This window comes from Phyllobates terribilis, unplaced genomic scaffold (genome assembly GCF_046119375.1).
Source record: "Phyllobates terribilis strain yellow unplaced genomic scaffold, ASM4611937v1 Scaffold_1__5_contigs__length_1240528914, whole genome shotgun sequence".
NCBI lineage: Eukaryota > Metazoa > Chordata > Amphibia > Anura > Dendrobatidae > Phyllobates > Phyllobates terribilis.
In genome coordinates, this window is record NW_027362761.1 from 189,577,233 (window position 1) to 189,590,830 (window position 13,598).

The following is a 13,598-nucleotide window of genomic DNA, read 5'->3' on the forward strand; positions in this document are numbered from 1 at the left end:
TTACATACACTATATAAAAAGACACATATGCATGTTTTTCTCAATATCTGACATGAAATCAGAATAAACCTTTCCCGTTTTAGGACAATTAGGATTACCATAATTTTAAATATTTGCCAAATGCCAGAATAATGAGAGAGAAAATGTTTTAAGACATTTTTATTACTTATTGCAAAGTCAAAAGTTTACATACATTTCATTACAATTTGGTACCATTGCCCTTAAACTGAATGACTTGGATCAAACGTTTGGGATATTCTTCCACAAGCTTCTAACAATAGTTGGTCGGAATTCGGGCCCATTCCTCCTTACAAAACTGGTGTAACTGATCCAGGATTGTATGTCGCCTTGCTCGCACCTGCCTTTTCAGCTTTAACCATACATTTTCAATAGGATTGAGATCAGGGCTTTGCGATGGCCACTCCAAAATATTGACTTTGTTATCCTTAAGCCACTTTGCTACCATTTTGGCAGTATGCTTCGGGTCATTGTCCATTTGGAAGACCCATTTCTGCCCAAGCTTTAACTCCCTGGCTGATGTCTTGAGATGTTGCTTCAGTATTGCAACATAATCATTTTTTCTCTTGATGCCATCTATTTTGTGAAGTGCACCAGTCTCTCCGGCAGCAAAACAACCCCACAACATGATGCTGCCACCTCCGTGTTTCACAGTTGGGATGGTGTTTTTAGGCTTCCAAGCTTCTCCTTTTTTCTTCCAAACGTAACAATGGTCATCATGACCAAAAAGTTAAATTTTAGTTTCATCAGACCACAGGACATGTCTCCAAAAATTAAGGTCTTTGTTCCTGCGTGCATTTGCAAACATTAATCTGGCTTTTTTATGTTTCTTTTGGAGTAATGGCTTCTTCCTGGCAGAGTGGCTGTTGCGCACACGCCTGGACTGACTGGCGTGAGCATGATTAGTGATCCCACTGGACCATGAAACGAGGAGTGCCTGGAGGGGCGTGACTAAGTATCAACCCGGTCCGACCAAGGTCGCACGGCGGCTCAATCGACTCCGTGAACCAGGGAGGAACCGAGCAGAGGGACCAGGTGCTACTCCAGGTCAGACCCCGGTCACAGCTGTTGACCCACAACGGGGAATGCAGGAACAGGCAGGCTAGGTTGGCATACAGACAGGTGGATACTGGCAGACACGGCTAGTATGCAGACAGGTAGGTACTGGCAGGCACGGCTGGTATGCAGACAGGTGGGTACTGGCAAGCACAGCTGATATGCAGACAGGTGGGTACTGGCAGGTAGGAACACAAGCAAGATAGGAACCAGTACAGACTAGGATACAGGAACAGGGCCGCAGATGCGGTAAACAAGAAGAGCAGAGCAAAACCGGCAGATGCGGTAGACAAGCAGAGCAGCGCAAAACCCGCAGATGCGGTAGACAAGCAGAGCAGAGCAAAACCCACAGGTGCGGTAGACAAGCAGAGCAGAGCAAAACCTGCAGGTGCGGTAGACAAGCAGGGCAGAGCAAAACCCGCAGGTGCGGTAGACAAGCAGAGCAGAGCAAAACACGCAGATGCGGTAGACAAGCAGAGCAGAGCAAAACCCGCAGGTGCGGTAGACAAGCAGAGCAGAGCAAAACCCGCAGGTGTGGTAGACAAGCAGAGCAGAGCAAAACCCGCAGATGCGGTAAACAAGCAGAGCAGAGCAAAACCCGCAGATGCGGTAGGCAAGCAGAGCAGAGCAAAACCCGCAGATGCGGTAGACAAGCAGAGCAGAGCAAAACCAGCAGATGCGGTAGACAAGCAGAGCAGAGCAAAACCCGCAGATGGGGTAGACAAGCAGAGCAGAGCAAAACCCGCAGATGCGGTAGACTGGACAGGGCTCTGTTCACATGGAATAGACTGGAAAACACAAGAAGATAGCTGGAACACAGGAGTTAGATACGGAGGCAGGGAAACAGAATGAGCAGAACCAGATACACACAAGGTACTTGCAATGAAGTAGCGAGTGGACACAAAACTCACAAACAGAAGTACAGAGACAACGAGTTGGAGTTAGGTGCAGGTTCAGATACTGCAGGAAAAGGGGAAGGTACAGACATAGACACAAACAGGTAACGGACTAGGACACTGTTCAGACAAGATCTGAACCAGGAACAAGATACAGGAACGAGCCTGGGAACTCAGCCCCCAGGGTGGTGGAAACTGACTAGAAGTCACAGGTACAGGTAACAGGCTTGGGTATACAGCCCCCAGGGTGGCAGAAACAGACTAGATACAGGACAGGACCTGGCAACTCAGTTACAAGGAACACACAGATGGAAAGTGTTGCTAAGGCACCTCCTACTGGGTAGAGGGGGTTTAAGTATCCAGTGACTCACAGCAATAGGCTGGGGATGCATTAGGACTGCGCACACTATAGCTTTAAGAATCAGGAAGTAACAGCGCCGCCGCCCTAAGCCAGCAGACAAGAGACATACAAACAGCAGGTACTGGAGCAAAATGTGCAGCCTGGCCTGATAGGTAAGATTGCGGTCTTGCATGGTGGGAGGTGGTAAGCCATGCAAGCACGCCGCCAGGGATGTTACAGTACCCCCCCTTTACGCCCCCTCTTCTTCAAGCCTGCAAGGATTTCCTGCAGAGAATTTGGAGGCCGATCCTTCTCTTCAAGAAGATTACCTCTTCTATCCACTAGAGGGAACGAAACTGGTCTCACCATCTTGGTGACTAGGATGCTTCCTCCCATCGAGCCATCCTCGGCAACAGATGAAGTGGGTGAAGTACCAGGAACAGGACACAGGAAAGTCTCTCTCCATTTATTAATATTGGGTAGTACCCCAAAGGATTCACGGGACAACTGGAGGTCCTCCACCGGGTTGGAGGGGTGCAGAGACTCGGGGTTAACCACCGCTTTGACGTACACTTTGCCAAGCTTACTGGATGAAGTGGGCGAAGTACCAGGTACAGGGTGTAGAAAAGTCTCACTCCATTTGTTATCAGGTAGAACCCGGGAGGATTCAGGAGACAACAGGAGGTCCTCCGCCTGGTTGGAGGGGTGCAGAGACTTGGAGGTAGCCACCACCTTTGTGGACGTATTGCCAGATTTATTAGAGATAGAGGATCCTTGCTTAGGGACCAACTTCAGTCTGGTTTCTGAGATGACACGTCTGCGAGGCGGGGCGGTACCTGAAACCAGATCATTGGTACAATCATCGAGAATGTGTGGGGACATTGCCTCTGCTTCTCTTCCTACGGAGACTTCAGCACACAGCAAGTCAGCGACTAGCAGATCTGGTGAAGAAGAAGAAGAAGAAACTGCTGACTGTCATGAAGATATGGGGACTGGACACCCCTTGAACCTCAGCAGTACCCCAGGAAACACCATGCAGGATCTCCAGACTTGAGTGGGCACTAGATCTCTCGGCTCTGGGTGACCTGTGGGTAAACCAGAGAGCACCTGGAATGTGAACTTCTTCATGTGTAATGCTCCAATCTGGAGCTTAATTTGTACAGACATATTTTGACTGTTTCTGAGTAGGGCTCGTCCTTCCACTGAAAATGCCCAAACCGGCTTCTGGAGTTGTCGGACGGGAATCAGACACCGACTCTTCAAGGCTTTAAGCCCGAAACTTCCGGTTAATCCGAGGCCTTCACTTGCCACGGAGACCGTCATGGTCATCTGTGGAGAGGAAACACTAACGCCAAGGGCAGCCTCTCCTACAAGCCTAATGTCTTGGGATTCTCCAACCTTCGCTGGTCAAAGACCGTCAGGGGGTCCCAAACAACCGCTGCTGGACCGCAATCCGATTTTGTGACTGAGTCCTGGCCTCTGCTTTGCCTGATGAACATAGTCATCCTTCATGGATTCTGTGCGGATAGCTGCCTCTACAGGCTGGGGAACAGGAGGTCTTTGGGAGGACAGAACCTGGCGTGACGGTTTACCTCTATGCCTTGCACGTCTGGACTGCCTCTTGAGGTTGGGAAGAGAAGTATTCTGTGGAGCATTGTCATCCTGTGTTGATTCTGTGTGGGCAGCAGTCTCTTCAGGCTGGAGAACTGGTAGGCTACTTACACACATTACCCATCGGGGCTGCTCCAAGATATTGGGAAGGGAAGCTTTAGCAGAAGCTTCAGGATTAGGGTCATCGAAGACCATTAGAAAGGCCACCAGGAAGGCCTGCAGGTCCAAGATGATAGGATCCCATGCTTCCCATAGGGGGGTGATCCATTTCAAGGCATCACCCGCTAGGTAGGACATCAGAAATGCTACTTTAACCCGATCAGTGGGAAAATAGTGAGCATAAAATTTGAAATGTAGCATGCATTGCTCCACAGACGCACGGCTTTGTTTTGGGTCCCCATAATACCGTGGTGGATCCGCAGGAACGAGTGCTGATAGCTCCATTTGGGCTGGTGCGTAAATCGCCTGGACCTCAGCTAGAGAAATTTTTTTCCTTGGTGCACGTATTCACCAGACAAGGATTCAAATGTCTCTGAGAGCGAAGGGCCGTGGGGCTCAACGGGAACCATGGCCTGAGCAAACTGTTACGCACACGCCCGGACTGACTGGCGTGAGCATGATTAGTGATCCCACTGGACCATGAACCGAGGAGTGCCTGGAGGGGTGTGACTAAGTATCAACCCGGTCCGACCAAAGTCGCACGGCGGCTCAATCGACTCCGTGAACCAGGGAGGAACCGAGCAGAGGCACCAGGTGCTACTCCAGGTCAGACCCCGGTCACAGCTGTTGACCCACACCGGGGAATGCAGGAACAGGCAGGTTAGGCTGGCATACAGACAGGTGGATACTGGCAGACACGGCTAGTATGCAGACAGGTAGGTACTGGCAGGCACGGCTGATATGCAGACAGGTGGGTACTGGCAAGCACAGCTGATATACAGACAGGTGGGTACTGGCAGGTAGGAACACAGGCAAGATAGGAACCAGTACAGACTAGGACACAGGAACAGGGCCGCAGATGCCGTAAACAAGCAGAGCAGAGCAAAACCCGCAGATGCGGTAGACAAGCAGAGCAGAGCAAAACCCGCAGTTGAGGTAGACAAGTAGAGCAGAGCAAAACCCGCAGATGCGGTAGACAAGCAGAGCAGAGCGAAACCCGCAGATGCGGTAGACAAGCAGAGCAGAGCAAAACCTGCAGGTGCGGTAGACAAGCAGAGCAGAGGAAAACCCGCAGGTGCGGTAGACAAGCAGAGCAGAGGAAAACCCGCAGGTGCGGTAGACAAGCAGAGCAGAGCAAAACCCGCAGGTGCGGTAGACAAGCAGAGCAGAGCAAAACCCGCAAATGCGGTAAACAAGCAGAGCAGAGCAAAACCCGCAGATGCGGTAGACAAGCAGAGCAGAGCAAAACCCGCAGGTGCGGTAGACAAGCAGAGCAGAGCAAAACCCGCAGGTGCGGTAGACAAGCAAAGCAGAGCAAAACCCGCAGGTGGGGTAGACAAGCAGAGCAGAGCAAAACCCGCAGATGTGGTAAACAAGCAGAGCAAAACCCGCAGATGTGGTAGACAAGCAGAGCAGAGCAAAACCAGCAGATGCGGTAGACAAGCAGAGCGGAGCAAAACCCGCAGATGCGGTAGACAAGCAGAGCAGAGCAAAACCCGCAGGTGCGGTAGACAAGCAGAGCAGAGCAAAACCCGCAGGTGTGGTAGACAAGCAGAGCAGAGCAAAACCCGCAGATGCGGTAAACAAGCAGAGCAGAGCAAAACCCGCAGATGCGGTAGGCAAGCAGAGCAGAGCAAAACCCGCAGATGCGGTAGACAAGCAGAGCAGAGCAAAACCAGCAGATGCGGTAGACAAGCAGAGCAGAGCAAAACCCGCAGATGCGGTAGACAAGCAGAGCAGAGCAAAACCCGCAGATGCGGTAGACTGGACAGGGCTCTGTTCACATGGAACAGACTGGAAAACACAAGAAGATAGCTGGAACACAGGAGTTAGATACGGAGGCAGGGAAACAGAATGAGCAGAACCAGATACACACAAGGTACTTGCAATGAAGTAGCGAGTGGACACAAAACTCACAAACAGAAGTACAGAGACAACGAGTTGGAGTTAGGTGCAGGTTCAGATACTGCAGGAAAAGGGGAAGGTACAGACATAGAGACAAACAGGTAACGGACTAGGACACTGTTCAGACAAGATCTGAACCAGGAACAAGATACAGGAACGAGTCTGGGAACTCAGCCCCCAGGGTGGCAGAAACTGACTAGAAGTCACAGGTACAGGTAACAGGCTTGGGTATACAGCCCCCAGGGTGGCAGAAACAGATTAGATACAGGACAGGACCTGGCAACTCAGTTACAAGGAACACACAGATGGAAAGTGTTGCTCCAGCACCTCCTACTGGGTGGAGGGGGTTTAAGTATCCAGTGACTCACAGCAATAGGCTGGGGATGCATTAGGACTGCGCACACTATAGCTTTAAGAATCAGGAAGTAACAGCGCCGCCGCCCTAAGCCAGCAGACAAGAGACAAGCAAACAGCAGGTACTGGAGCAAAATGTGCAGCCTGGCCTGATAGGTAAGATTGCGGTCTTGCATGGTGGGAGGTGGTAAGCCATGCAAGCACGCCGCCAGGGATGTTACAGTGGCCTTTCAGCCCATGTTTATACAGTACCCGTTTCACTGTGGTTATTGACACAATCTTACCAGCTTCCACCATCATCTTCACAAGGTCTTTTGCTTTTGTCCTTGGGTTGATATGCACATGTCGGACTAATGCACGTTCATCTCTGAGACACAGAACCCATCTCCTTCCTAAGTGGGATGATAGTTGGACATTCCCATCTTGTTTGTACTTGCGTATAATTGTTTGTACAGATGAACGAGGCACCTTCAGGTACCTTGAAATTGTACCCAAGGATGAGCCAGACTTGTGCAAGTCCACAATTCACTTACTGATATCTTGGCTGATCTCTTTAGACTTCCCCATGATGCTACACAAAGAAGCAGTGTGTTTCAGGTGTGCATTAAAATACATCCACAGGTGTGTCTCTAATTAACTCAGATGTTGCCAAAACAATCAGAAGCTTCCAAACACATGACATCATCATATGGGCAGTCCAGAATTGTTTAAAGGCATAGTAATCTTAGTGTATGTAAACTTTTGACTTTGCAGTAAGTAATAAAAATGCCATCAAACATTCTTTCTCTCTCATTATTCTGGCATTTGGCAAATATAAAAAATTATGGTAATCCTAACTGACCTAAAACGGGAAAGGTTTATTCTGATTTCATGTCGTATATTGAGAAAAACATGCATATTTGTCTTTTTATATAGTGTATGTAAACTTTTGGTTTCAGCTGTAAATGTACGTCATATGTTGTGATGGGGTTAAAAAGGAGTTATTTTTGTAGGATAATCTCTTTAATGCCTGGTGCCCAGAGAATCTGCAAGATGATCTTAGTCCAGTCCACTTTAAGAGCATCATTTCATTACAGCATATCTGAATTTATCATCCTATCCCAAAACTAATCATTTTTGCCCAAGACATCAACTCAAAAACAGTTTCTTTTACTTGCAAAATACTTTCTGCATATGTTACTTATTAGACTTAAGCATGTGCAATATACAAGCTATACTTACTTTGTCCAAATAGTAAGCATATGCCAATGTGGAAACGATTGTGTCCAAATCACAGCTTTTATTTCCAATGATGGTATGAACCTTCTCTAAATGCTTTCCACGATCCTGAAATAGAACATTTACCCCATTAGCAAACACGCAGAATATGGCAATTTAGCATGTCTGTGCCGCTAGACATCTAACATCTAAAGTTACATTTGTGCAGCCCTATAAAACAGCAGTAGCTACCTATATTTGTAAGTCTGAATTTTGCCAAATGACAGGACTGTGATGACTATGTATAATATAATTTTACATTATTTTTTTTCTTTACACACATTTTTATTTTCCTGTGTTTTTTTTGTAAAAAATGCATATAAGGAGATCATTTTTTACAGCACATGCATTTTTTATGCTCTTTATTTTGTAATGTAAAAAATGCAATAAAACTGCCACAATAAAGGAAAGATACATTATTAAAATAAACACATTTTTACATTCTATGGGGCATATGAGAGTGATTTTTACTGTCTTGGGGCACACAAAGGGCATTAATACAGTGTTTGCACACAAAAAGGAAGCACTAGCACTATTTGGGGGCAACTAAGAACTTTTACACAGTGGTGCATATTTATTATCTTTAGGGAGTACTACCTATCTGGTACTATTTAATAGTCAGATACGGTGCATACAGTAATTAATAACATTAAACAAACAATTCAAAAGGTAGATAGAATATATATTTTCTAAAATATATCTAATTATGTGTCAGTAATCCACCAGGAATGGGAAATAAATGTGGTTCAGCACAAAAAAATAACAAATCTTACAAAAAAAAGGTGCACATAAAGTCAGAATGTAGAAAAAAATACAAATCATTTGTTTTATTCAGTCACAAAAATTACATACAGGACAAATTAAAATGTGACTTGCCAATAGATGGTGATATACACAGCAGGAGGCAACACAGTAAACAAGTAATTGTATGAGGATCCAGACTACAAAAATATCTATGTGTTTAAACAGCTCAAAAGTACAAGGGGTTGTCCCATTAACAAAGTACATTTTAATTATTAGATCTTAGAATAAAAATAGGTTCTACAATTAGATGTGCTGAGATAATCTTATATATGTGCTCCTGTGTAATGGATGTGTCCGACCGTGCAGGAACATGGTCATCTGACCAGCTCCTTGGCAGGGGAGGAAGCAAAAGAGTATACAGATAGGACCAGGTTTTTAAACAGGCAGATAAATGATTTTCCTTACTGAAAGCAGCAGCTGTGATCCCATGCTGTCCTGCCTGTATATTCTCTTTTACGTCCTCCCCTACCCAGGAGATGTGGTATGATCAGACCATGTTCCTGAACAGTAAGGCTAAGTGCCCACGATGCAGAAATGCTCAGGATTTTTTCCTGAGCGTTTCTGCATCTCCCCGGCAGAAAAAACGCATGCGGATTGGACATGCGTATTGTACATGCGTTTTTCCTGCCAGGGACAAGCGTAAGTGAAGCGTTCTTCACATGCATTTCCCCATGCGGGTTGTCAAGCGCTTTCCAAGCAATTTTAGCATCACTTGGAAAGTGCTTGACAACTTGGTCACACTATATAAATCCATGCAACCGGCATGGATTTATATAGTGTGACCAAGTTAATAGTTGAAAAAAAGAATAAGAATGGTAAAAAATAAAAAAAAAACATTACACTTACCTTCTGATGGCCCCCGGTCTTTTCTCCGCTGCGTCCGGTCTCTTCTACACCTCGCGGTGGTCTGAAAGGACTTGCCATGACATCATTTAGTCATGTGACAGGTCACGCGACCGCCAACGTCAGAGGTCGCGTGACCTGTCACATGACTAAATGACGTCATGGCGGGTCCTTTTAGACCATGACGAGCCGTAGAAGAGACCGGACGCAGCGGAGAAAAGACCGGGGGCCATCAGAAGGTGAGTATAATGTATTTTTTTATTTTAATTCTTTTTTTTTTTTACAGATACCATGATACCCGAGTCTGGATGAGAGTCTCCTCTTCTCCAAACCTGGTTTTCGCCGCCATTGACTTGCATTGAATCGCTTAATATCCGCATGACTACATGTGCACATGCGGATATTAAGCGATTCAATGTGCGAATGGCACATGCGGATTATCATTGGGGAACATGGCAGACCTTCTACCAAGCGTTTCTGCAGCGGAATTGACGCTGCGGAAACGCTTAAAAAACGCATAGTGAGCACACAACCTAAGACACGGCCATTACACAGTACACAGCAGGGGCACATTTATATGATTATCTCAGCACAGGAACATTGTTTTAAACACATCCAATTGTAAAACTTATTTTTATTCCAAGATATATTAATTAAAGTGTACTTTGTTCGTGGGACAATCCTTTTAAATATTACTTGAGACATATTATAATATGTACATGTATATGTATATCGAAAGAGTCAGTATAGAAAAGAGACTAGACATAGTATATAATGTAGATACTATGGAGCGATAGTCAGTTAAACAACGTTTCTGTGCAAAGTCTTCATCTGGGGGTAGCGTCACGTCGGCAGGAAGACCCTTTAAAACAACACTGTGGCCAATAGAAATTACTATGACTACTGAGATATAGGTGGCACCATTTTTGAAGTGTCCACTATAGCATGGATTTTCCCATTTGCTCATCATGCTAGCCTTACAATGCATGACTACGTTGACCCATGTCCTGTTGCATCAGTTTGACAGCTCATCAATCTTTTGTGTCAGTGAACATAGGATTATGTACAAATTATTTGCACTTAGCTGCCATTAATTATTCGTGTGTATCACTGCTAAATGAAATGAATTGCTAAACTACTTTTGTCTTTACATCATTGATAAAAGCTTATATAAATAACTACAAACATAAAGTAATCACAGCATGTATCAAAGTGATCCAAAGCAAAAAAGCATAACCAATAATAATAATAATTGTTTGTCTTTGGTGTTTGCCAAGGTGAGCAGCATTGTTGACATGTAGATTTGCTCTTTTACCATAGTTTCCATTGCTTTGATCTTTTGTAAATGAACAGGTCTTTATCATCGTTTCTTTCATGTGATGAAAGGGAAAAGCCATAGAAAATCAAGTGGGGAAAAAACAATGAAGCATTGACACCCTTTCTAAATGTCAGGAGAGTCATGGGGATGAGAATATCATTGACTCACACATTAACAGATTTATAAGCATTATTAAACAGTTTCTTAAATTAAGTTATTAATAAAAGAAGCACAATGTATCCATGGAAAAAAGTCTAAAAGTGGTGTCTATACCCACCGCGTTTATAGCTAATGAAGCTATTTGAGACCCAATTATTTCAATTCGAGGTGTAGTATAGTCCATGTGGCACTGTTGATAATTATAGATGAGCCAACCTTTCAAGGTTTTGTACCGATCGGCGAACGTCCCGATATTTGCTGAACAGTTAGTCCAATGTATCCAATCCTCATTGAATTTAATGGGAGGCAAAACCAAACGCATAGACAACACTTTCACGAGGGCCCAAAAGCTGTCAAAACAGCTCAAATTAGAGGCAGACACCAGGAAAAGTTGCATCAATAGACCCACAGTACAAATTTTATAATGGGACGGCAGCAGTCAGCCATGGGATATTCATGAGGTATCAGGGTCTGAGTCAGCATTTACAGCTTTGAATTCAACTTCAAATTAAGACGAGATGGGTGAGAGATCGGTGTAGGTCTGCTGTGCTGGGAGCCCTGATACCACATGCAACAGCTCAAGCGGCTTTTCTGCTCAGCCACACTCAGGTGGCACAAATATGAGCTTAGTAGACTATTAATGTTAGAAAAATTTAAGGATAGTAACACAGGTAGTTGACTGAAAGTAAGAGGAGGCCTGCCGGTCCGGTAGCCCTACTGCTACAGGCAACACACATGAATGAGACCCAAGTTGGAGTCCAAAAATTTCCAAAAATTAGGGGCAGACACCACTAAAGTGGCATCAATCTCCCCAGAGTAGAAATAGTATAATGAAGCTCTGACATCCTTCCACTACAGGCAATCCACCAGATGCAGACCCAACTAGGAGTTTCCACATTTCAAAAAATTATTGCCACACACCACTAAAGTGGCATCAATTACACCAGAGTAAAAATAGTATCCACCCTCCCTTGGCACCCGCCTGTGCGACGACAGTCTGGGACTTAGAGATATTGCTATCATTTCCGCATCCTCCTCTGCTTATTAGACTAAATCAGAAATTGCTGTACCACCAGCTTGAGGATATGAGCCATGCAAGGCACGTGTGTGAGGCTGCCCCGGCATAGGGACGCCAACAGGTTCGCACCATTATTGCACACGCCCTTCCCTGGCTCCAGGTTCAGCAGAGACAGACATTGCTCAAACTCGGCCTGGATAGCTGTCCACAACTCCCAAGCTGTGTGACTGCGATTTCCAAGGCATATTAATTTTAACACTGCCTGATTGCGTAAGCCGTGGCCGCGCAGTACATAGGTGGGGGGGATTCTCTCTGCACTGTTGGAACGCATGTCTCATTATGGCAGAGGTTGAGGGTGCAGGTGGAGGCCCTAGAGGACTGTTAGATACAGAGGTTTGTCCCGCAAGCCTTGAGGATTCCAAGATTTGTGGAACAGCCCCTTCGCCGCCTGCCCCTACAACTACCAAAGTCACCCAGTGTGCAGTCAGAAAGATGTAACGCCCCTGGCCATGCTTGCTCGACCAGGTGTCTGTGGCAAAATGCACCCTGGCAGACATAGAGTTTTTCAAGGAATGGGTGATGTTGTCTACGACATGCTGGTGTAGTGCAGGTACAGCTTTCTTAGAGAAGTAATGACGACTGGGCAACTGGCATTGGGACTGCGACGGTCATCAGCTTTCAGAAACCGTCTGAATCCAGCAGGTCAAAAGGCAGCATTTCTATTGCCAACAGATTGGAGATGGTGGAATTCAAGCTCGTAGTTTTGGCATGTGTAGGAGGAAACAATCCTTTACGTGACCACAACTGTGGGACCGAGCGCTGGTTGCTGTGCTGAGAGAGGGCGGAGTACGGTGTACACGACAAACTGCTGGACCGTGAGTGAGGTGCAGGCAGAGATGTTCTGGTGGATTGAGAAAGAATGTGGTGTGCTAGATGAAGCAAAAATAGCAGGCATGTCCACTTCCATAACAGCTGACGGGCTCTCAGCCTCAACTGTAGCGGGTAAACAAGTGGAGGTTCTGCGGCCGGAGACCTGAGTGTGGAATTTGTGTCAAATTCTGTGCATCTTATCAGGCCAAAATCACCAGGGTATGTGAACTTTTGATCAGGGTCATTTGGATGTTTTTGGTTGTCATTAAGATTTAAAAAGAGAAAACACAGTAGTTTGACAATAAATGGCTTCACCTAAGCAATAACCATGTGTGGAGAAAAAGTATTTTTGTTATCATTTATATTCTCTGAAACAAGGCCAAGAAAGGAAAAATTCTGCCGGGGTATGTAAACTTTTGAGCACAACTGTAACTCCTTATATTGTCATCTTACTACCCTGATACCTTTCAGAAATCTTTTAATGTCCGAAGACATACTGATAGGGAATTTAGATTGTGAGCCCCAATGAGGACAGTGCCCATAATTTCTGTACAGCGCTGTAGAATTAATGGCGCTATATAAGTGAGTAAAATAAATAAATAATTCAAAGGCATAATTGATGTAATTAAACGGTACTATGCAAAGCCCAGCATTCTACAGTCCTAAACATTGCCCATTTCTTGGTACCTCTTGAAAAAAGCTTTAAAGAGAATCTGTCAGCAACTTTTTGCTATATAGTTTGAGAACATCATGATGTAAGGTCAGAGATCCTGATTCCACAAATATGTCACTTACTGGGCTGCTTATTGTAGTTTCAATAAAATCAGTATTTTATCTGCAAGAGATTATCACTAGAGTAACTTCACTTTGCATTTTGTTAACTGATTAAAATAAACTTTTAACACTTCTATTTTTTAAAGTGCTGATTAGCAGCTTTCTGCCAATGTATGGTGAAGACAGAAATCTGTCAATCAGTGGTGTGGGGTGGGG

The 13,598-nt window shown here is 45.3% G+C and overlaps 1 protein-coding gene across 9 annotated transcripts in view; it reads right to left on the reverse strand.

Annotated features, from left to right (window-relative positions):
* The window catches only part of PRUNE2 (prune homolog 2 with BCH domain), a 595,812-nt gene that overhangs the window by 528,416 nt on the left and 53,798 nt on the right, over positions 1-13,598 (reverse strand). For all 9 annotated transcript variants that reach the window (XR_012314194.1, XR_012314187.1, XM_073670747.1 and 6 more), the window contains exon 2: positions 7,561-7,665. Coding sequence is in view for 7 of the 9 variants with exons in the window: in XM_073670747.1 (XP_073526848.1) it covers positions 7,561-7,665 (105 nt within the window). In the remaining 2 variants the exon portion in view is untranslated. The remainder of the gene's footprint in view (positions 1-7,560; positions 7,666-13,598) is intronic.